This window comes from Dysidea avara, chromosome 2 (assembly GCF_963678975.1).
Source record: "Dysidea avara chromosome 2, odDysAvar1.4, whole genome shotgun sequence".
Lineage (NCBI taxonomy): Eukaryota > Metazoa > Porifera > Demospongiae > Dictyoceratida > Dysideidae > Dysidea > Dysidea avara.
In genome coordinates this window covers 24,832,161-24,855,664 of record NC_089273.1, presented here as the reverse complement: position 1 = coordinate 24,855,664, position 23,504 = coordinate 24,832,161, and the positions used below count along the sequence as shown (strand labels likewise).

The window sequence follows — 23,504 nt, the reverse complement described above, 5'->3', positions numbered from 1 at the left end:
TTTAACAAAATTACTCTGCATTTGTGAAATAAAGCCCTCAAAGTTTGGCTTAAATACTTTTTGTCCTTTTTGTTTCATGGACCTAGAGTTTTTCACACAATAAAACTGTTGCAAAATATAATGTGTGAATTGATTTCCTTGATATTTGGCTTACCTTAAGGAAATACAAGTATTAAGACAAATTTATGCACTAAGTCTGATAAACATTCACAGAATTACGGATGACTGATTCCATAAGAGCCCAATTTTTCCTAGTCTGTTTTTGTAATTAATCAAGCATATGTACAGGGTAAACTACTCACTGTATGGGAATATTTGAAAAATTGGTCTATAATTAGGTTAACCATCATAGCTTACAGCTTTTGTTGTTTGGAAGATGTTGCATCAATGGCTACAGAGTTACAAACATGGTGTAAAATTATGGGGTCAAAAATTCAAAATACTCCAAAAGAAAAAGTAAAAAAAGAAGTAACGAAATACATCGAAAAGGTAGTTAAGGGTTCACTCAAGTTGGGGATGACCACACTTAACTCCCAACTCCATCACCAATGGACCGCTATTGTCAGCTCTGATAACTTAAAATCTGTCATCTGTAGATAAGAATAAACGTTAAATCAAACCCAAAAGCCAGCTTATGGCCCATTTTAATTTGGGATAGGCTTTTGAAATCCTGCACAGTCTTTTACAGCTTGGTTGTTTTACATAGCTATAGCAATAATGAATATTGATCTCAGTGTATTTGATAAACTACAATTACAATTGTCATGTAGGATTGAATTAAAAAGATTGTTCAAGATAAAAGCTTTGTGGCACATAAAAGAGATGCCATAATCTAACCAACTATTATTATAAAAATCAGTATCCATAAATTGTGCTGCCTTTCAATGATATTTCTCTTTTGCGTTGCTCTAATGTAATGAGCATACTATGTATGTATACATACTGAACAGTCCTTAAAATGATGTATGCAAATACACATAAAACTACCATTAATGTAAATGATCATCTCAGTATTATCATGACTAAAAAGAACTACAAAAAGCAGCAACACAATCAACATTGCCAACAAATAAAATGATTGAAAACAAATTTACATCTCTTTGTTTAGAAAGACAGATTTATTGAGGCATCCTTAAACAAAACCCCAAGTACAGTACACTTACGCACTCTGTATTGCATCATAACCCGATGATAAATGCAGAATTATCAGCTATCCCAGGGGCGTAGGAAGCATGGGTGCTTGGGCATCCATAAATATTTCCAGTTGCGGTACTAATGGGTGTCAGCACGCTGTACTACATATTACTGAAAAATCGAGATATTCTAATAGAACAGTCAATGACTCTAATAAAGCAGTCATGACCTTTTTAATTTTTATTTTACCACTGGGCACCAAATATCTTCCTACACCCCTGTATCCTAAAAGCTATGTACATGCACTGTTTTGCATACTATTATGTTTCTCCATTATCAAGACATGTGGTAGTGTGTTGTGCGGCCCAAGAAGCCGGCAAGCAACACCTGTGAGTATATTGACAGGAAGAAAGAAAATGCACTTTTCGCACCTCCGTAGCTCTGTGCTGCCTTGGTGAAACAGGACGATTTTTGTTGTGGACACTCCCTCCAACTTCAGCACTCCACATTCCACATTTTAGTGAAATCGCTTCAAGCGTTCCAGAGATATGCGACTTCAAAAATGGGCTTAGTTTCTTAGTTTGTTTTTTTCGCACACTTACAAAAACTGCTATAAAACGTGAACGCAATATCCGATTGCCTTGAAATTTGGCACACAGAAGGGGGGTATAAAGGCGCATCTCTGTACCAACTTTGGCTAAAATACGATAAACAGGCAAAGAGTTATGAGCGATTATTAATGAAAAATAACACCAATATGTTGTAACGCCTACAGGATAAACCGTGTATGGGAAGAAGCTGAAAATCGGTGGGTGAATGGGCTAACTATTGAACCTCAAACCTTTTGTGGTTTGAAAGAAATCAAGCCAAAAACCAGGAAGATACAATGAAAAAACCAACAGTGTGTACGCAACCGAGATTGGTTAATAAAAAACGACTACTTGCCATGCCTACCAGATAAATCGTTTGGGGTAATGCTTTGAAAATCATTTTACAGATGGAGTAATCACCTTAGAAAGGATCTTCAATGGTGTAGAAGAATCAGACTTAAAGCCACGGAGTTATACCACGAAATCCAACTTGGTGCAGCAATGGGGAGATCGAGATACTCTAATAGAGCAGTCATCCTAATAGAGCAGTCACCCTGAAGAGAATTCAAGAGATCAGCTAGAAACAAGTAACCTGTATAGAGATCAGTTAGAAACAAGTCACCCTGTAGAGAGATCAGCTACAAACAATTCACCCTGTAGAGAGATCAGCTATAGAAGAAGTTACCTTGTAGGGAGTTCATGTAAGTATGGAAAGAGATAGTTCAGCTAGAAGATATCATCTTGTAGAGTTCAGCTACAAAGAAACTACCATGTAGAGAGTTTAGTTACAAACAAATTGCCCTGTAGAGAGATCAATAGAAGAAGTTGCCTTGTAGAAAGTTCAGCTACAAAGAAACCATCATGTAGAGAGTTCAGCTACAAACAAATCACCCTGTAGAAAGATCAGCTAGAAGAAGTCACCTTGTAGAGAGTTCAGTTACAAAGAAACCATCATGTAGAGAGTTCAGGTATAAACTAGTGATCTTGTAGAGACATCAGCTAAAAGAAGTTACCTTGTAGAAAGTTCAGCTACAAAGAAACCATCATGTAGAGAGTTCAGCTACAAACAAATCACCTGTAGAGAGATCAGCTAGAAGAAGTTTCCTTGTAGATAATTCAGCTACAAACAAATCACCCTGTAGAAAGATCAGCTAGAAGAAGTTACCTTGTAGAGAGTTCAGCTAGAAGAAACAATCATGTAGAGAGTTCAGCTGCAAACAAATCACCTGTAGAGAGTTCAGCTACTAACAAATCTCACTGTAGAGAGATCAGCTAGAAGAAGTTTCCTTGTAGAGAGTTCAGCTACAAACAAATCACCCTGTAGAAATATCAGCTAGAAGATGTCACCTTGTAGAGAGTTCAGTTACAAAGAAACCATCATGTAGAGAGTTCAGTTATAAACTAGTGACCTTGTAGAGACATCAGCTAAAAGAAGTTACCTTGTAGAAAGTTCAGCTACAAAGAAATCATCATGTAGAGAGTTCAGCTACAAACAAATCACTTGTAGAAAGATCAGCTAGAAGAAGTTACCTTGTAGAGAGTTCAGCTACAAGAAACCATCATGTAGAGAGTTCAGCTGCAAACAAATCACCTGTAGAGAGTTCAGCTACTAACAATTCTCACCATAGGCGGATCTGAGGGGGGGGCCAAGGGGTGCTGTGCCCCCCTGGCCCTTTTCTTGCCCCCCTTGGACCTATACTATATTGATACCAGAAACTAGACTCATGTATTCACACTGTATGCAGAAGTATAGAAAGCCAATGGGTAAATAGAAGATAGCAGTTATAAATGTACCTTACAGTTGTAGCTAAACTGTAGCTATACTGTAAAGAAAGTAAGGCAAATAAATTGGAATTCTTGCAAAAAGATCGAGATACTCTAATAGAGCAGTCACTACTCTAATAGAATAGTCGCAATTCTAACGTCATCAAATTACAACTTTCACACAACGTAACAAAACTAGCTATTCCTTATTTTGATTTAGTGTACACTTCGCCATCAAGCAGGTTTGTCTCAGATAGGCTAACCAATCTTTGCATGCATTTCAAAGCATACACTTTGTTAGCTATAAGTGCTATCAAAAATGCTGTCAAATTCAGGCCTAGGAGGTCTAATTTTTAAAACTTTTCTCCAACTAGCTAGTCTTAAAAACTGTATGTCCATTATTCAACCAGCTATATGCTGAATAAAGTTATTCAAATGAATATATACAACTTGTGTACTAGAATTCCATTCTTATCTTCTAACACTGTTGTGCACTAAAACTTCTTGCCCCCACTTGGCCCCCCCCTGACAATGTCTCCTAGATCCGCCTATGATTCTCACTGTAGAGAGTTCAGCTATAAACTAGTGACCTTGTAGAGACATCAGCTAAAAGAAGTTACCTTGTAGAAAGTTCAGCTACAAAGAAACCATCATATAGAGAGTTCAACTGCAAACAAATCACCTGTAGAGAGTTCAGCTACAAACAAATCACCCTGTAGAAAGATCAGCTAGAAGAAGTTACTTTGTAGAGAGTTCAGCTACAAAGAAACCATCATGTAGAGAGTTCAGCTGCAAATAAATCACCTGTAGAGAGTTCAGCTACAAACAAATCACCCTGTAGAAAGATCAGCTAGAAGAAGTTACCTTGTAGAGAGTTCAGCTACAAACAAATCACCCTGTGGAAAGATCAGCTAGAAGAAGTTACCTTGTAGAGAGTTCAGCTACAAAGAAACCATCATGTAGAGAGTTCAGCTGCAAACAAATCACCTGTAGAGAGTTCTGCTAAAAACAAATCTCCCTGTAGAGAGATCAGCTAGAAGAAGTTACTTTGTAGAGAGTTCAGCTACAAAGAAACCATCATGTAGAGAGTTCAGCTGCAAATAAATCACCTGTAGAGAGTTCAGCTACAAACAAATCACCCTGTAGAAAAATCAGCTAGAAGAAGTTACCTTGTAGAGAGTTCAGCTACAAACAAATCACCCCGTGGAAAGATCAGCTAGAAGAAGTTACCTTGTAGAGAGTTCAGCTACAAAGAAACCATCATGTAGATAGTTCAGCTGCAAACAAATCACCTGTAGAGAGTTCAGCTAGAAGAAGATTCCTTGTAGAGAGTTCAGCTACAAACAAATCACCCTGTAGAAGATAAACTAGAAGACGTTACCTTGTAGAGAGTTCAGCTACAAAGAAACCATCATGTAGAGAGTTCAGCTGCAAACAAATTACCTGTAGAGAGTTCAGCTACAAACAAATCTCCCTGTAGAGAGATCAGCTAGAAGAAATTACCTTGTAGAGAGTACAGCTATAAAGAAACCACCATGTAGAGAGTTCAGCTGCAAAGAAATCACCTTGTAGAAAATTCAGCCACAAACAAATTGCCCTGTAGAAAGATCAGTTAGAATAAGTTACCTTGTAGAGAGTTCAGCTACAAAGAAACCATTCTGTAAAGACCTCGGCTGCAAACAAATCACCTGCACAGAATTCAGCTACAAACAAATCACCCTGTAGAGAGATCAGCTAGAAGAATTTACCTTGTAGATTGTTCAGCTACAAACAATTCACCCTGTAGAGAGAGCAGCAAGAAGAAGTCACCTTGTAGAGTGTTCAGTTACAAAGAAACCACCATGGAGAGTTCTATAACAAATATGTGTATTATATATATATATAATTTGTACATTTACTGATTTAAATCAGAAATATTTAAAGTACATCTGCTTCATCTTTTCTTCTTCCTGTGGTAAAGAAAAAAAGACAGGTTAAAAAATCCCAAAGCCGACCATAGGCCGGCTTTGGTGTATACAAATACAAAAAGAAGTGAAATCTAATCCAAAACAGCCAAGCTGTAAAAAAACAGTGCAGCCCTCAAAAAGGCTATGGTGAAAAAAGATGTGAAATCCAAGGTGGCTGCCAAGAAATGGTTGTGATGGTAGGTTAATGGTAAAAATTTTAATAACTGCAATTTAGGTGAATTTTGTGCCGCTTACAAAATTCACCTAAATTACCGTTATTAAAATTTTTACCATTAACCTACCATCACAGCCATTTCTTGGCCGCCACCTTGGATTTCACATCTTTTTCACCATAGCCTTTTTGAAGGCCGCATTGTTTTTTTACAGCTTGGCTGTTTTGGATTAGATATACAGTTTGCAGAGCAAACTCATCTAAACTTACATGTACATGGTGACCTGATTTTGTAAATGTATACATAAACAAGCTTTCAATTAATATGGCTACACCATCTGGGTAGCAATAAATTAATGGTCTGCGAACGCCTTTTGGAGATGGACTTCTGCAGGCATATCAAAGCATACACATCACTCTTGAGGTTTTAGGAAGATACTTGAATGACTTCAGATGATGTTATTGATTTGGAGTTGCTGACAAAGTTATGTTAACGCAAAATGTGTACATTTAGTGTCATCTACAGCTCCAAGGGGTATGCAATTTGGCCTGGAACTTGCCATTATGGCATCCATTAATCTTAATCTAAATGTTGCCCTCCCCAACCATCTCTGGTGTGAGAACTTGTGGTCCTGCAACTCTTGTGAAAATACTTATCTAAATGGTGGGAAATTGTACAGGCTCATTGATGCTAGAATTGTGTACCATGTCAAAACGGTAGGTGTTCCAAAATCAGGCTATGATTATTTTTTTTCAACTTAATGGCTTACCTTTATGCATTTAATAAGTCCTGTGTTACATCATAGATTATATATACTACTACCCGGGATTGGAAATGCTAGTTTTTATCCAAACTATCTGCGTTGGAGGTCACCCTTACGACAGTGAAGCACCTAGTCAGGATAGTAGTTGATTCTTTTCATTTTATTGTGAGTTCATAGCGAGCTAATAGAGATATAAAGGCTACTTAACTGAACATTTCATATTTCGTAGGTTTACTAAATGAAGGCATTATTTGGAGTTAGCTGACCAGGTGAACTCGACAGGAATGGGTGGTCAGCGGAGAAGTCTCTTGTTCATTGAATTCGAGATTGAATTACTCAGACCATGTTCAGACACAATGGTACGTACATTATTGTTACAGTGCAGACAGCACAGGTGATATGGCTGTGGGAAATTACAAAAAAATTAAATTTTATGTAATTACAAAATTGAGTACATTTCTAGATGGAAAGTATCCCTTAGAGTAGAAACTTTGCTGGTGTGAATGGGTAGATGAGTTTGGGAGAATGAAACAACGACATTGATGGTATATATAGCCTAGTGAATCTTTCCATTGTAATGAAATAGTTGAACCATCCAGTTTGTGTCTAAAGTTGTATTGGAATCTACCAATGATCAGGTTATTGTTGTTTTATCGTAATTTAAGCACACAGGGTCACTATTACTGCATGCTTGTAACCTCATGACATGTTAAGACAATTGGAGATTTGAAAAAGACTATTTCTCTCCCTACCCAGTGACAAAGAGAAAAAGTGGTCTGGCCTAATGGTATGAGTACCAGTCCCAAAACAGCTGCAGTATGTTCTGTTAACTCGATGAGTTAACAGTAACTGTAGCTATGGTTGCAAGGCCAATCTTATGGTGCATTTCCTGTACAATATATGTTGTAATACAATTAACCATCGTGGGATTCTTCCATTGCTGAGGACAAACTAAGTGTCCAGAATTACCTGCCCTCACTTACCTTAAAGTGAATGTACCATAGCAGTGGCAAGAGTAGTGGTGATAAATGTACCCGGCATCTCTGCTTAGCACAGTGCAGTATATGATTACTGTGATTTCCCTCTCTTTTGACTGTTGCATTGTGAATGCATGATATCAATGTGTTTGATGTATAGTGGAACCTGTCCTAAGCCGGTCACCTTCAGGGCAACATTTCTTGATGTTTGCTTTATACAATTGGGTTAGTGTATAGCTGCCTCACTAAGGAATTAAAGTTGGCCAATTTCAGAGAGGTAATCTTTCTATACAGGACAGGTTCTATTGTACATTGTACAATGTTAGTGTTGCATTTGCTAACGTAGCTCAGTCTTTATGTAGACTGTTTTTTGTAGGTCAACAAAACTCTTCCTGTGCTGTGTCTTTCTACCACTTGTCAAGGAATACAATGACAGTGTTTGTTGCTGTGAAAGATTAATCTCACATTGAAACTGATAGGATTTTTGTAGCGGACAAGTCGACTATAGAAAAATATATTTCTATGCTGTTCCAAGCTCAGGCTGTTCTTAGTAATAAATTAACAACATGATGGTATGGCACATCAGTGTATGTTGCAACATATTGCTAGAGGGATGGTTGTAATTATCCAGCAACGGAGTCGGTTGTAACATTATGTCACGTATATACGTAGAGTCTGTAGTTGCTGTGAATAGCTAAAACAGCCACTGCCGTGAAATTGAGTATGGTGGTAGAAACCATATAACATAGTCTACTAAAACATTCACTATGTACACTCAATTTAATTTCTGTTCCAACACAGAAACATGCACAACATTGTACACTTGTCTCAATCAGTGCTCCATGTGACCATCAAATGTTAAAACTGTGTAGCTATTAGTAGGTCTTCATTGGATAAATATTTTGACTAGCTGAAGTACTATTCAAGTTTGAGAGCTGTACAGTACCACTCTATACAGAATTGCCTATCATTTTATCTTCTGAAATTGTCAGGTTTACAAATGAATGAAACTAGAAGCACTAAGAGTTTACCATATTCTTGTACAGGCTACAGGCCTGCAAAACAGCTAAGAAAAGGACATAATTACTTAGCTAGTACCACTTGGATAACTAAACGTTAATCTTATATACATTTTTTGTGGGTTGGAAATGTTCCCATTACACTGCACACCCCCCCCCCCCCCAAAACTTTTTTTTTTGAGTCCATCGGTTGAATGGTTTTGACACAACAGAACAGCAAATTTGTTAGGTAAATCACTGGCCCCGGTAAGTGTCTAAGTAACTACTGACCTACCAGTATTTGTGGCTTTAGGCGTATCTCAACCTGGATATTAAGTCTTCTACTTCGTCTTCTACCATACAAACACTTTGAAAATGGGTGGTTATTTGGGGAGTGTGCTCCAATGCTGATTGCTTTGAGCAAATGTACACAAGTAATTGGATCACGTGTCTCCGTTTCCAATCCCAGGTACGTAGTATATATAATCTATGGTTACATACACACAGTGCTCTAATTATAAAATAACATGAAGTTATGTTAATTTCTCAGTATGAAGACCAGGGGGAGGGTAAAGTTAGGGTTGTAATTTTAACCACCAAAGTTTTTAAGATATCAGTTTGCAATATTAAGTACGTATGTACTGTATGGTGTTTGTCTCAAGCTCAAACAAAGATTATATTATTTCCTATGCCCAAAGCCAGTATTTTGACCACAGCTAGCAGTCTCACTTCTAGTTCTTGGATGTTGGAAATTAGCAGATAATATGAAAACAGACTATCTGGAAAATTACAGTAGAGTATGCATGTCCTTTACTTAACTATTATATTAGAATGTATGTATGACTGTTCTATTAGAGTAAATTGATCTGGAACCACATTGCAATAATTTACGTATTGGAAAATGTATGTGCTTTCATGGAAGAGTCTTGACACCCAACATAGTATTAATAACTCAAACAGAAACACAAAATAAATGAGAGCAATAAAACTAAATTTTTTACCAACAGTAAAGTCCATTTGTTTATTATATACATTCTTTTTACCACATCTAAAGAATTTATAGTAAAGTAGAGCAGTGCTGCGCCGCTTTACCACTCTTTAGGGAAATCCCTGTACATAGAAGTTTTAAAGATCACCAATACTTGATTTGCAGTCTATCTGACAGCCCACCTGACAACAGTCGAAAGGCTGGATGTTAAAGGACACATCTCATAGTCTATGTCATTATTAAATTAACAATAATTTAAAATGAATCAGTCATGAAATAATCTGTGATTGCATGGGTCTGGGGCATATCACCCATGATAGCAGATTTGATTTTTCACCAAGAACACAAAGCTACTATCAAATTTCACAACCAAAATCAGCTAAACTTCAGTGGTCTGCTTTTGCTAGCTACTTTTCCCAAGCACAGTGGCGATCTGTACAAGCAGTCTGGGGCCCTAATGGAGCTCTGGACAGCCTGGGGAAGGCTGTATGCGGATGTACAGCTTCATGGCATTGAATAAAGACTGTGCTACAAAGGTCCTTTCAGTTTTGAGACCTGATTGTCCCATAACTTGACCTAATTCATTCTCGGTTTCTTAAAACAACCACATGCCCTCCTCCGGTTCCCACCACCTACCCCTTTTGGAGCTCATCTGGTACAGTCAACATGGAGTAAAGAACTATGTAAAATGGCAGGAAACTTAGCTGTTGGAAACTTGTACAATGGATGCAAGGAATTGGTGTAAAACAGGTGAAAACTTGATACATAAAGCCTCAACCATTGGCAAGCTACAACATACCAAATACTTAAAATCGGAATTTCTTGATACTTTCGATAAGACTGGTTTTCTCTGACTAGGTCACACTTAGTTAGTACTAAAAATCAGCAATACTGGTGGATGGCCTGATACAGTCAACCAAAATATTTAATTTTTACAGCAAGTGCGTGCCTGGTTAACTCAAATTGTTTTTGTAAAAATGTGTGTGTGTTTGTGTGTGTGCGTGTGTGTGTGTGTGTGTGTGTGTGTGTGTGTGTGTGTGTGTGTGTGTGTGTGTGTACCTACTTACCTATGTTTGTTTGTCCGTACGCACCATGCAGTGATGCATAGCATTACGGGATTCGAACACTGATGCAAACGACAGTATAAACCGTACACATATTTTGCCTTGTACGTATATGGGTGGGCAGATCACTTGTCCCATACGCATATGGGGCACTCACGTGAACAAAAACATTATGGTAAAAAGCAATCAGGATGTAAAAATTGAAAGCTAAATTAACTCTGTATTAAACTTCCACACACACAGCCTTTGCTCTGAGGTGGTTTCTTCTCGGCAGTCTGAAATGCGGGTATGGCGACTCTTCATATACTTCGTGAACGGTCTTTCTTTTCAGTTTTACAAATGTTTAACAACTATAAAACAATGTTGAAGGCGTCTTAGGCTACCAGAGGCAGCGCATTCTTCGAGTTGAAAGGTGGGCATACCCATACTTACGTGAGCAAAAATGAAGGGCAGCTTTGAGGCTTTCTATATAGTAAATAATCTAGCTGAATCACTAATACCAACAGCATGAATACAAATAAATTATATACATGGTTGATTAATTGCCTATTTAGTTAGAATAGGATAGAATTAACTGTACGGCCGCCTGGATTTTAAAAGTAGCATAATAACATCAACTTGTCTGTGTTGATATTGCTGCATATCAGCCACTAAGAAGCCAGCATAAGTAGTCCTGTATTCTCGTGTCTGAACTCCAATTGTGCATTTTAAAGTCTATATCTCCCTTTGTGAGCATTGGTGATACTACAGTACTTCTCTCATCCAGCTGTTCAGATTTTCTAGCTTATTTGGCAGGAAACTCTGATGCATCTCATTGTGATAATTTCATGTGTGCTCACTATCCTTGGGAAGTTTTAATGCATTTATCTCAAACCTTCTCATGTGTGATTTGAATTGTGTAAAATCCAGTCACAAATAACTGCTAAATGTGTTCCATGCATGCACAGTATGTTTATATAATTATAAAATGCCCGAGCTTAGTACACTGTTGATTCTTGTTAAGCCAGATCCTTCACAAGGCCAGAAACTGCCATTCATGCTCACCATACAGTATCACCCAGAAAATATGTCTCTGTGATTTTGTAAAATCTGGTCACAATTATACATGCACAGATGAACACACACTGTATATACATGGTTATATGTACAGATAGTTTAACAACCTGTTTCCAAGCGACTGCGTTCATGCACCAATTGTGCTCGTAGTGATGAAACATCTCCTGTGTATGCACAAGCAAGGAATGTGTCATATTACAGCATAATAAATTTCTTTGGATAAAAGCATGTGAACGATGCATGCAAGCCTGAATAACAAGTTGGAAGGTTTTCTAGAACATAAGGAAAACAATTATATAACTTTTGGAAAGCCCAAGCCATAATTTTAAGTTTTGCTGTGCATCATTTCTTTTTCTGGTACTTTGTCCACAAAATGCTCAATATCAAATTAAACTTTAACACTAAGTAATTTTGAAAGAAAACCTTGAAGTAGCTACATGATCAGCTCATATTACATTATATGATAAGTATGTACTGTACTACGAATAACCTACAATTCAGGCTTTACTTCATACACACTATACAGTAACAGCAACCTGGTACTGCATGTTTTAATTATAGCATTTAATCCAATAAACACTAGGGAGTAGGGACCCTCAGAACATTACAAAAATCAACCATAATGTCATTTGTAAAGAATCTTTCAATTCACTGTGTTACCATTAAGGAAGTGATACACTTGCTGGAATGTATGTTGTAATTCTAATTCAAGATACAGACTTCATAGCTGTAAAGCTGATTGGAATTCTATTTTAGCAGCAACTGTTTGCTTTGTTAAATGTGCCATCATGGTTGATTTTCCAAAATATACGGTCACAAGTTTGTACTTCACAAACCTGATACACTGGAAACTGGGGTTGTCCTAATCCTTTCTGATGAATTATTTGATGCCTGGTGTAGTATTGTAGGATGATGTGATCCAGATGACGAGCTGATACCAATATTAGGTAGTGATGTATTTGTAGTAGTTGTAGTGGGTAGTGTTGGAACCAGACTTGGTGAATTGACAGCATTCAGTAGTTCTGTACTGATGTCAAAAGATATAAACTAAAAAAAGCACAAAATCCGATACTTAGATTAAATGGTATATAGTCACTAATATACAGCACAGTGACATACAGTATGGTAGTACTGTATACTAGGCATCATGGAGATTTGGGTTTTTCCTAGTTCACAATTCATCCAAAAACCACCTTCACAACTCTATCCTGGTACCTTGGCAGTATTGGTTAAGTATAACCAAGCCCACGCTTTCCTGAAGGCATCAGGTAGTTAGTCAGTAGAAAATTCCATTGAATAAAATATTTTAAAAATTTTGTAACAATTTATTGGATCATACTGATGGCACTTTCGTAACTTGATAACAGCTAAGGCTATGGGCTTGATTTTTTTTTCACTGTTCGACGTCGCTTCGTCACGAGACATGTCTTTTGGCACACCTTTCCAGCTACTGTATAAGTCATTAAGTCTAAGTCCTTGAAACTAGGTTAGGTAATCCTAAGGCTGCAGCACATGTTGTTGTAGACCTTCAGTGCTGGTCACTGTAAAGTGTTAATAATAATACCGCAGTATGTACAATGCACACATCATGGACTTACCTTTGTCCTCCTTTGTGGCCCATTTCTTTTTGCTGACGGCCCAAGGTGTAGATTCACGGTAGCATGATGTATGGCTTCCCTACAGTACATTTGTAAACGGACGATTCCCGTATTTTCTGTGGTAACTGGACTGATTGCAGAGATGATTCTAACACTGTTCTTCGTTTGTAACACTGTGTAACGGACTGAACATAGCTGGAAGCGAAGTGTAATGGCCGCTGCACTTTTGAGGCAAAAATTGATAGTTTGGGATGCATGAATTGTCGTATTTTCGTGGTGACTGGATTGTTTCAGAGGTACTTCTTCTACCGTTTTTCATCTGTAGTACTGTGTAACGGGCTGAACATAGTTGAAAGCAAAGCGTAGTGGCCACTGCACTTTCAAAGCAGTTTTTGATACCTGGGGCGCACATTCAGACGAAAACATTAATTCTGGTGCCATCCTTTCTTTGATGCGGTATGTGTGGGTTCACCAGTCATAATAATGTTACAAAAAAAGTAAACAAACAAGTTAAGGAAAAATTGGAAAATTTAAGTTCGATTAGGGATCATAGAAAAAGTAGGGAAACAAGGGAGGTCATCTACACCTACGTACAGATATACGTACTAGTGAACATTTAATCCCTAATTCAGTCTTGGTCTTGGTTATAGACTGGATTAGGGATTAAATTTTCACTAGTATATCTGCAGGTGTAGGTGACCTCCCTCGTTTCCCAACTTTTATTCTATGATCCTTAATCGAACTTAAAATTTCTAATTTTTCCTTAAATTTGTGCATAAACACATAAGTAGACAATAATCGACCAAAACGTTAGAGCTATTTTATTCATGAATGTTCTATTAACAATGATATCTGTAAATTTAAGACACATGACATGATAATGTGTCATGCAGCAAAGGAAAGCCAACATGTTTAGGTGTGCAACAGACAAGTATGTAGTATATATTTTACAGAAACCAAGAAAATGCTATTGTCACGCCTTCATACCTCAGTGATGGCTAAATAGAAATCACCCATTTTTTATGTAAAACATTCCTCAGTGTGGGACATCTTCCGTTCCTAATTTGAACTAAATCCGTCCAGTGGTTATTAAGAATGCTTCTTCAAAGTTCATCTTATATTCTTTGTATTTTCTCCCTATTCTGCCATTAATTTTCTTTCACAATAGCGCAGCTGTGAATAAGGGAGTGGCCTTCCAAAATAAGCTAGTAGTGGCAGCAATGTCAAGAAATGGCTGCAATGATATATGTGACTGTCTCAGCAAAAACCCGACTTGTTCACACAAGCATATGCATGCTTATTGAGAAAATAAAATAATTCGTAAAATTATGCATGCTACAAAAAAACTACGCAAGTATTTATTGGGCCAGTACTTGAAGGAGGAAGACTCAAATCGATTAAAACTATATACCAACGTATTTGCCTGCTCATGGAGAGTTCGAAAATCTTTGTTTCGTTTCTCTAGCTCTAATGGTATGCGTGTCACGTGCGTTTGTTTACGATGTGGTAAACAAGATTGTCATCGTTTCTTCTACCAAACCGCCTTCATATCCATATGTGCAAGTATCTACAGGGATAATACTATACCTTGGCTGATGTGCTGATCCATGGTGAACATTTAAACCAAATTGCAACATTGTAGACTAATCCAAATGGAAGTTATGGCTGCGAATGTAAGCGCCTGTAGTTTATTTTCAGTATAGTCACTGTACAAATCGATTACCTTGCTCTTCCTACTGTCTAGTGCTACAATTCCAAAACTACACACTACAGAAGGCTGAAACTGTGGTGGTCCATTCCTTGGACACTACTGATATTGGAGTGAATAAAATCTTTTTTAAAATTGCGAACAAGTCGGGTTTTTGCTGAGACGGTCACATATTGTAATGTTAGAAATTAAGTGATTGCATAATATCACTGCAGCCATTTCTTTGCCGCAACCTTTTTTACCATCTTTTCTATAATTTTGAGCCTGTTTTCACAGATGCTCAATTACATTATTATTAGCTATCGATACAAATACAACCCAGCTGTGAAAAAAGGGCAGAACCTAGCCAAAACAGTTACTTTGCTTAGTAGTATGTAATTAGCATAGGGGTGGATATTTTGTTGTACAACTGTAGATTCATACATCTCTGGTACTGTTCATTAACTTGATACAGTGTTATAGAAGTTTACTAATGTTTAATTTTGTTAACAAACAAGTGTATAGAAAGGTTATGATTTTACAAGCCAAATGAATCATTACCCGAAAAGTCCTTATACAACCTGAACTGCAAATTTTAGAATTAGTTATAAAACAGCATGGCTAAAGTAGGAATTAAATTTGCACTTCAGGTGGTGATCCCTACTAGCTTCTAAAATTCCTAATTATATAGTCTTTACACTTGTCAAATAAGAGAAATAATAACTGACAATAACTTTAATAGAGTGTTGGTTAATTTCTCGCCAATGCTATGATATTCATAGGGTTGCCAATGAAACAAATGAAATAATTTCTATACCGCTGTCTTACTACACTGATAACTCAAGGTGCAATCATTTTAGTTTGACAAATAACTACTATAAATCATGACCCACTGAGCAAAAAACCAGCTGAAAGTCCAATTTGCAATAAAAAAAATGTATTGAAATAAACTTGGCAAATACATGCATGTTACTTAAAAATTCATGCAAATTTTAATCACATTAATACACACTGAAATTAAGCTCAAATCAATATAATCAATATAATCAATACACCATCAGGTTCACCTTTCATGAGGAGTACGAAAATCTTTGTTTTGTATTCGTACAGCAACAGGTGCATGAGTTATGGGTGCTTATTTACAATGCGGTAGAAATAAAAATTACCTTTGTCATATCATTGATGGAATGGCCTTCTTCTTTGTCCACAGGGATATGTATAGAGAGAACTCTATACCTTATTCGGCTTGCCCATTCATGGTGAACAAACTAAGCCAATCCCCATCTTCATAGCTTGTTTCAGTGATGAGTTATGATTGATTAAATAATTGCATGTAATTTATTTACCGTATATTGTTGTATGTATCAAGTTTATTCCTGTACCAACTGTCTAGCGATATACCTCCAACACCAAAAGCTGAAACTTTGGCTGTCCACTCCTTTGCTATTATAGATAACAGAGTAGCTATAAAATGGAATGGAATTTGAGGAACGTGCGAAAACAATTGGTTTTGCTCAGTTGGTTGCAGGTCACAGTACTTGCTGGTATCATAAACCATAGATACTATATATACTAATAGCACGGGATTGGAAGCTCTGTTTCATGCACCGGCACTCCTCATTGTACCGGAAGTAATTAATTTGACGGTCGCATCATGTCATTAGTTATGTTGCTATTTTGGTTGCTATGCTCTATTATCACAGGACAGAGTTTGGCTCTTGTTCCACGAGCTGTAAGTTGGTCAGTACAAAACAAAGAACTGTAATTGTTGCACTAAGCCACACTCAAATCACTTAGCTTTGACATAATTCCAGCAATTGTCTGGAGGATGCTTAGAAATGCCCGAAACAGGTACAGAAACTATGTGACTTCTTGTTTGGTTAACATTAAAAATCTTCTGGAAAAAGCGTTGAACTGTACCAATGCATGGCACAAACCATTTGGAATTGTCTGTACTTTAATACAATTCCATTAGTTTTCACTGTATGTCTTCAAGGACTTAGCAAAAAGCACAAAATACAGTTTTGTAGTGCTCCCCAATTTACATTGTGCTACAAGACAATTTGAGCTAAATTTCACAGAAATACTAGCTCATATATCATCTTAGCTAAGTTGGTATCGAAGTACCCAGACTTTTGTAGCCTTCACCAACTGAAAGGCAAGTCCGCGAAACTATGAGGAGTGTTTATTTGGAATGTACAAGCTATATTCAGTCTGCGAACAGAGCTTCCAATCCTGTGTTATTAGTATAGTATCTATGCATAAACACAGGCACTTCTGCAGAACAGTTCAAACATTCATATTAGCTGAATGTTATCTAGAGTTTTTGTGCTCAAACAGCTACATAGTAATGAGTAAAGGTCTATACGCTGCAAAGAGTTGCTTTACTTGGTAAAAATCCAAATTTTCTTAGGTCTACCCTGCCTCTCTCTTCTTAGATGCACGGCAGCCAAAACTATAATTTCGTATCTTTATATGTTTCATCGCTACCAGCCAGATAGCATACAATCTCAAATTAATTTTCAAACTTTAATTGGATGCTTGCTCAGTTACAACTGAAAGTTGGAAGCTGAGATTGTTTGCTATCTGGTTAGTAGCGATAAAATTGTTGCATTGATCAAATTACAAAATTTATGTTTGGACTATCGTGCAACTAGAAGTCAGCTATTCCTTACAGCTTGGCAATGCAATTAAATGTTCACTCAGTCCATTTTGCAAGTTTAAAATTAATCCTGGACCAAGATTTTTTGCTATTTGGCTGGTGGCAATGAAATTGTCATGACAGACAATCAAAATACAAAATTATTTTATGTTTGGGCTGCCATGCCATCTAAGAAAAGAGAAGTCACAACATAGTGATGCAACTGATGCATGTTTATTCAGGCCTTACTGCAAGTTTGAAATTAATCTGACGATATTTGCATGCTACGTATCTGGCCGGTGGTAATGAAAATATCACATCGAAATTCTATAATTGGGCGACTGTACCATCTCAAATGAGAGCTTCCTCGCAGCATGGTGGTGCAATTTGATGTTCATTCACCATACGGCATATAGCTTTTAATTCAAGATTGAATGTATCAGGTGAGTCAAATTGGGGTGGTGAGGGGTTGTTTACAAAATAAAAGAAGGATGCAAAAGAATGAATTAAGGGCCATGAGGTTGCAAAAACTGGCTAAAATGAAAGGAAAGTTACAATGCAGGTATTTATTCAACAGCATGGAGCTGCACAGCCACAGCTACCCCAGTTAGCCAGAGCTCCACCAAGGACCAAAACCACTTGTATGGCTTACCACTGTGCTTGGGATAAGTGGCCAGCAACCACTCAAGCCTGAATGATTTTGACAGGATATTATTTTGTTCATTTAGCTTTTGTTCATGGTGAAGAACCAAATGTGCCCTCATGGGCAATGAAACTGGTACTCCCAGATCTAGTACATAAGTAATATTGCTATAAGAGCAAGAGATGATAATAGAACAGTCACTACATGAAATGGTCAATTACAAACTGATGCTGAACAAAATTGATGGTTATTGTTTTGTTTGTTTTTTTCTCACAAATCTCTTGACAAATTCTCAAAGATTCTCTCCTTTGCATCTGCATACGTAAGGGAACATGCCCCCTTTCAACTCAAAGGGATGGGCTATTCCTGAGGCCTGCACAGTTGTTTTTCAGTTGTTAAATGCCTGTAAGACCTGAAAGTAAGGTAATTCACAAAGTCTGAACACCCGTATTAGAGACCTCCTAAACGAAAACACCTCAGAGCACAGTTTACCTGTGCGGAAGTTTAATACAGGTTTCATTTCACTTTTCATTTTGCTTTTACTTCTTGCATGCAAGCTGCTTTTACCATTTACTACTTTGCTCAAGTGGGTGTGTATGGACAAACATAAGTAGATACATAGGTAGACGGGTACACACACACACTTTTATGAAAACAATTTCAATGCAGTGAACCAGGCATGAGACCACAGCCGGCCTTTGACCAACACCAATCTCTATCATACTCAATGTTATGTATTACTGTATACATATTATAATAATTTTACATGGTGACTCGTATGCTGCAGGTACATACGTAACTCTTATAACATTTTATATCCTGAACGTATCCTATAGGCCAATTGTTAGCTGAATATACAAGCCAATGCCAATTGTGGTGTTGCCTCAATTATGTAACCTAGACAATTAAGCTCCCACAATGCTGTATGATAATGAAGATTCATAAACAAGTTTGTATTTATTTACAAACTATGTATAAGATTTTAAGCATATACAAAGCACTAGACAATCCTAAACTATGGTACTGCGTAGGCACAACATCGCACTTGCTCGCATGTGCAATTTTGCTCGAAAATTAAAAAACTGCTAATTAAGGGGCATGGCAACTGTTTTGCCTGCGATTCTCGTTGACTTGCAAGCAAAACAGTTGCCACACTCCTTAATTTTTAATCTTGAGCAAAATTTTGCATGTGAGCTAGTGCGACGTTGCACTTGGGCAGTACCATATATATATATATATATGTGTGTGTGTGACCGAATTTTGGAAAATCACCCATATGGGCGCATTTGACAACTAAAATATTTAATGATCAAATCACAAACTTTATAGTGCATATCTACTTGTTAATGGTTTTAGGCCATTCTCAATACCTTAAATTACAAGAAAGTTTTTGAAATATTTTCAAAACTGTGCCCTGCTCTTATTAGCAACCCACTAAACACAAAAATTCTAATTATTACATGCATGCCCATATGGGTGATTTTCCAAAATTCAGTCACACACATATATATATATATATATATATATAATTGCAGAGTCTATACTCTATGTCTTTTATGGAAGTACATAGATATATGTAACACTTTCACACCTCAGATCAAAGGAGCCTCTTGGGTTACAACTGGGCACTGATTATATAGACGTGGATGCCGAAATTAATTGTGGGGATCGAATAATACTCATGTGATTAGGATTCACAATTTGGATTTCGCCATGAAAACCACACACACACAGAGCGTTTTGTTATCCTCGCCATCCTACTAGTTGAAAAATGTTGGGCTAAGGTGAAAACTAGTGCTATAGTTTATTCATTCAATTGTCTCCGCACATTTTCAAATACGGACACATCCCCATCATGAAACTACCATTCTGCATGGAGTAACCACTCTACAAGCAAGCTTACCTGTCTAGGTCTTTAGTGAACTGCGTAGTTATCCCATAAATGATTCAATAGCACTGATTAAAGCATTAAACTTGCATAATCAGTAGCGGAAATTCTCTGTGATATTTCTAGGATATGTCCGTTTATCATAACCGAACATAACCAGAACGTACTAGCTGCTGACCCATAATCGAAAATTTTAGGTATGCATATATACATAATACATCCAGTGCCTGCACTCGTATTGGCTTGGGTGATTGATCACCCTGTACAGGCTATCTGCCTAGTAAGCGTTACATATTAGTTGTAACACGGGGCATTTGGGCTTTGCTTGATATGTATGCCCTCATGCCCATGTTACAACTATTACATGTATAATAGCAACTCAGACCCACCAGATCTTATTTCACTGATCAAAATGTTCAACTGATGTGATGTACTAATAGTCTCCAGTTGATTACACAGATCAAGTAATTCTTCTCTACGGCTCATCTTCTCAATCAAACAATCCAATATTGTCTTATTAGCAGTAGTGAAGTTACTACTACTCAATATCATACAAATCTGATCATCACTGATATAATTCTGTAACTTCCCAACACTTTGTTCATAGTTATCAGGCATCAATTGTAGCACAGCGTGATAGTGTGTCTTGAGTGGAGCAAAATCTATTTATATTATGCATTTATTATGTACACAATCAGTACTTTAGCATAGTGACATACCTTTTTGAGTAGTCAGCTTCATTGGTAGAGTTCTCTCTTTGCCAACACATTGTTTAGCTGCATGCGAACAACATACAGCACAAAATATTTAGTACAATGTTGTAATAGTTACAGAATCTACATTCATGCATATACATAGCTCACATGGGATGCCCACAATACATCATACATACTGTAGTTAGGTATACACACCAAGCCTAAAGGCCAAGGCTGTAGTGTCCTGAGCACAGAGAGAATGCCATGTACTAAGTGGCCTGTGAGTCACTAAATTGCTTAGTATGGGTAATGGTGTCTGACTTATTAAGACTAAAGATAATTCACAATCAAAGTACCATAATACTTGTATGTATAATATACTAGCTAAAGCACCGTCGTAAGTGTGCAACATGGGAAAAAACAAAAGCACAAGGGTGTGGGTGTGGGTGAGAGATTGATACAACATGAGGCAAAACCGAGTACTGTATTGAGCTTAAGACCACACCAGAGTGCTATTATTCCCATATTGCATGAGCATAGTGGTGCTTTAACTGGTTTAAAGTGCTTTCTGGTCATTTTTGTTCAGAGTGGTCATTCATAGACTTATAACTGCATCAGTTTCAGCCATCAGACAATTGGTAAGTGTCAATTGTAGTACAAGTTTGATCATAAAAGAAACAAATAGCATCATCTTGGCTACTTCTGGCAATTTAAAATGTTATGCATATGATCAACAGCGCTGTATTTCCATATGCAACGGTGTAATTTCCTCTCAGCATTGCATGGAAATAAAAGCTCTCATATTCGTTTGATATTCGCCCATGCAAGTGCTATAAATATAGTACACACAGTACCATACAGTACAGTAGTAGTGTATATTAGGAGTTACGGAGGTTTGGGCCTTTCTGCCCAAAAACTCACCAAAAACCTGCTTCACAATACCATCCTGGTGCCTTGGCAGTATTGGTTAGGTATAACCAAGCCCAAAAGTGCCTTCAGTATGAACCTAAATGCTTCCAATAGATTGTTACAAATTTAAAAAAAAAATTCAATGTGATTTTCTACTGACTGACTAACTGCCTGCCTTATTCCTTCAGCCAAGCGTAACTTGATAACAGCTAAGGCTACAGATTTAATGTTTTCACTAATCAACATCACTTCAGCCTCAGGTGCCTTATATACCACGTTTCCGTTTTCTTTGAGCTACAGAAATTAAACTGTCATTCAGTGAACAAGACTGTTTATGTACTGTATTAAAGCTTAACTTTCTGTTTTTGTCCTGTTTATCTGAAGGGGTATAGCCGTTAACTGAAACCAAATGTAATTTACAGTTTAGTAGGGGCTAGCCTACATACATGCTGTAACATGTGTATAACAACTAAAACAACGTAACAGGCCTTTTAAGCTACCAGGAATGGCATATCTTCTCGAGATGAAAGGGGCATATCCTGATGTGAACAAAACTTAAGAGTAGCCAACAAAAATTATGAGTAGCCATGGGGCTTTGTGTAGAGAATTAGCATATGAAAACATGATAAACAAACTATAAAATTTCAGACAGGGTATTCCACATGTTAAAAATCTAACATGTTTAAAATCAGCACATACTGTATAATGGCCAACAGAGATACTTCCTTGTGTAATTTCAGGTTTATAGCAGCTCCTTAGCGATGCATAACAATGTAATTGATACATTACAAATAATCGGTGAATTACAAAATACGTTTAATGTACTGTATGTATTGTTACAAAACAAGGCAAGAAATAATTAATAGTATGCTGTGTGTTGATTTATAAGGAGTTAGTATATTCAAGGGTTAGTATTTACTGAGCACCTGATTTTTAGAAATAGCACAGAATCAACTTGTTCCTTCTACTTGTAGACTATACAGCACAACTCATTTTCAGGTTTACTTCATAATTCACTTATAGTCACTTACACAAGTTCACTTTGTCATGTGTACATAATTATCTTTATTGCCTTCAAGCAATTAATATGTATAAGTAACAATTGTTTTAAAGCAAAGAACACAGTGCAATAATTGGTGTTTTCCATGTCTTATGCAATCCAGCCTTTTTTGAATTATTATTTTTTGAATTATTATTTTTTGTCAGTCAATTAAGCAAGGCTAACTTTTCTGAGCCTATTTATTCCCTATTTTTTCATGTAACACTTTAGTTTCATATTTTGCTAGTGCTGCAGCAATCCGTTTCATGTTATAATGCTCGACTTCTTAATGTTAACCTCTTGCTAATTTTCTGATTACCCTGTAAACTGCTAAATAATTTTCATGGACACCATATACCTATATTTATTTTGCATTGGGATGCGGTCATCCGTAGTTTGGGACTATACCGGAATTCAGATCAAAGAGTGTCACAAATTTCAGGTCAGCGCTAGTTGATGTATAGAGGAATTATATTTACATTTCAATTGTTTTGTGTGTTCTTTATAATAATTTGTAGTTTTCAATTAGTACATAGACTGCAGATCAAGAGTATTGTGTGAATTTCCAGGTCTGTCTACGCACTAAGGAATACTGTATTATCTCAAGTTACATAACTATACCATTGTATGTCAAAAGCTATTATCAGATTCAAAATATTTTATGTAATGTTTATTATGTTATATAAGTGTATCAATTAGCATGCATGATGAAAGCTACGATGCGAGTGACTGCTTGGGCATTTTTATGTGTTCAGTTTGTTTAAAGACTACCAGAAATTTTCACATTTTTAATTCATTGTGGGAAAAAGTCACAAAGGTTAAAACAATTGCAGCACATTGTGTGGTGTGTGACACTAAAGAGAATCTGCAAGATTTATGACTGAAACACCTTCCTAGGGAATGAATGTTTCCAATATATTGTTACAAATAAAAAAAAAAGGAATTTTCCAC

The 23,504-nt window shown here is 36.8% G+C and overlaps 1 protein-coding gene across 5 annotated transcripts in view; it reads right to left on the bottom strand.

The window, feature by feature from the left end:
- Positions 1 to 23,504, bottom strand: part of LOC136246924 (uncharacterized) — a 56,511-nt gene that overhangs the window by 2,269 nt on the left and 30,738 nt on the right. For 4 of the 5 annotated variants that reach the window (XM_066038520.1, XM_066038524.1, XM_066038523.1 and 1 more), the window contains 4 exons: positions 20,630 to 20,686; positions 20,300 to 20,572; positions 12,290 to 12,475; positions 11,561 to 11,617 (listed from right to left, as the gene is read on the bottom strand). In XM_066038520.1, the coding sequence (XP_065894592.1) occupies positions 11,561 to 11,617; positions 12,290 to 12,475; positions 20,300 to 20,572; positions 20,630 to 20,686 (573 nt within the window). The remainder of the gene's footprint in view (positions 1 to 11,560; positions 11,618 to 12,289; positions 12,476 to 20,299; positions 20,573 to 20,629; positions 20,687 to 23,504) is intronic. The other variant, XM_066038525.1, reaches the window with a different exon arrangement.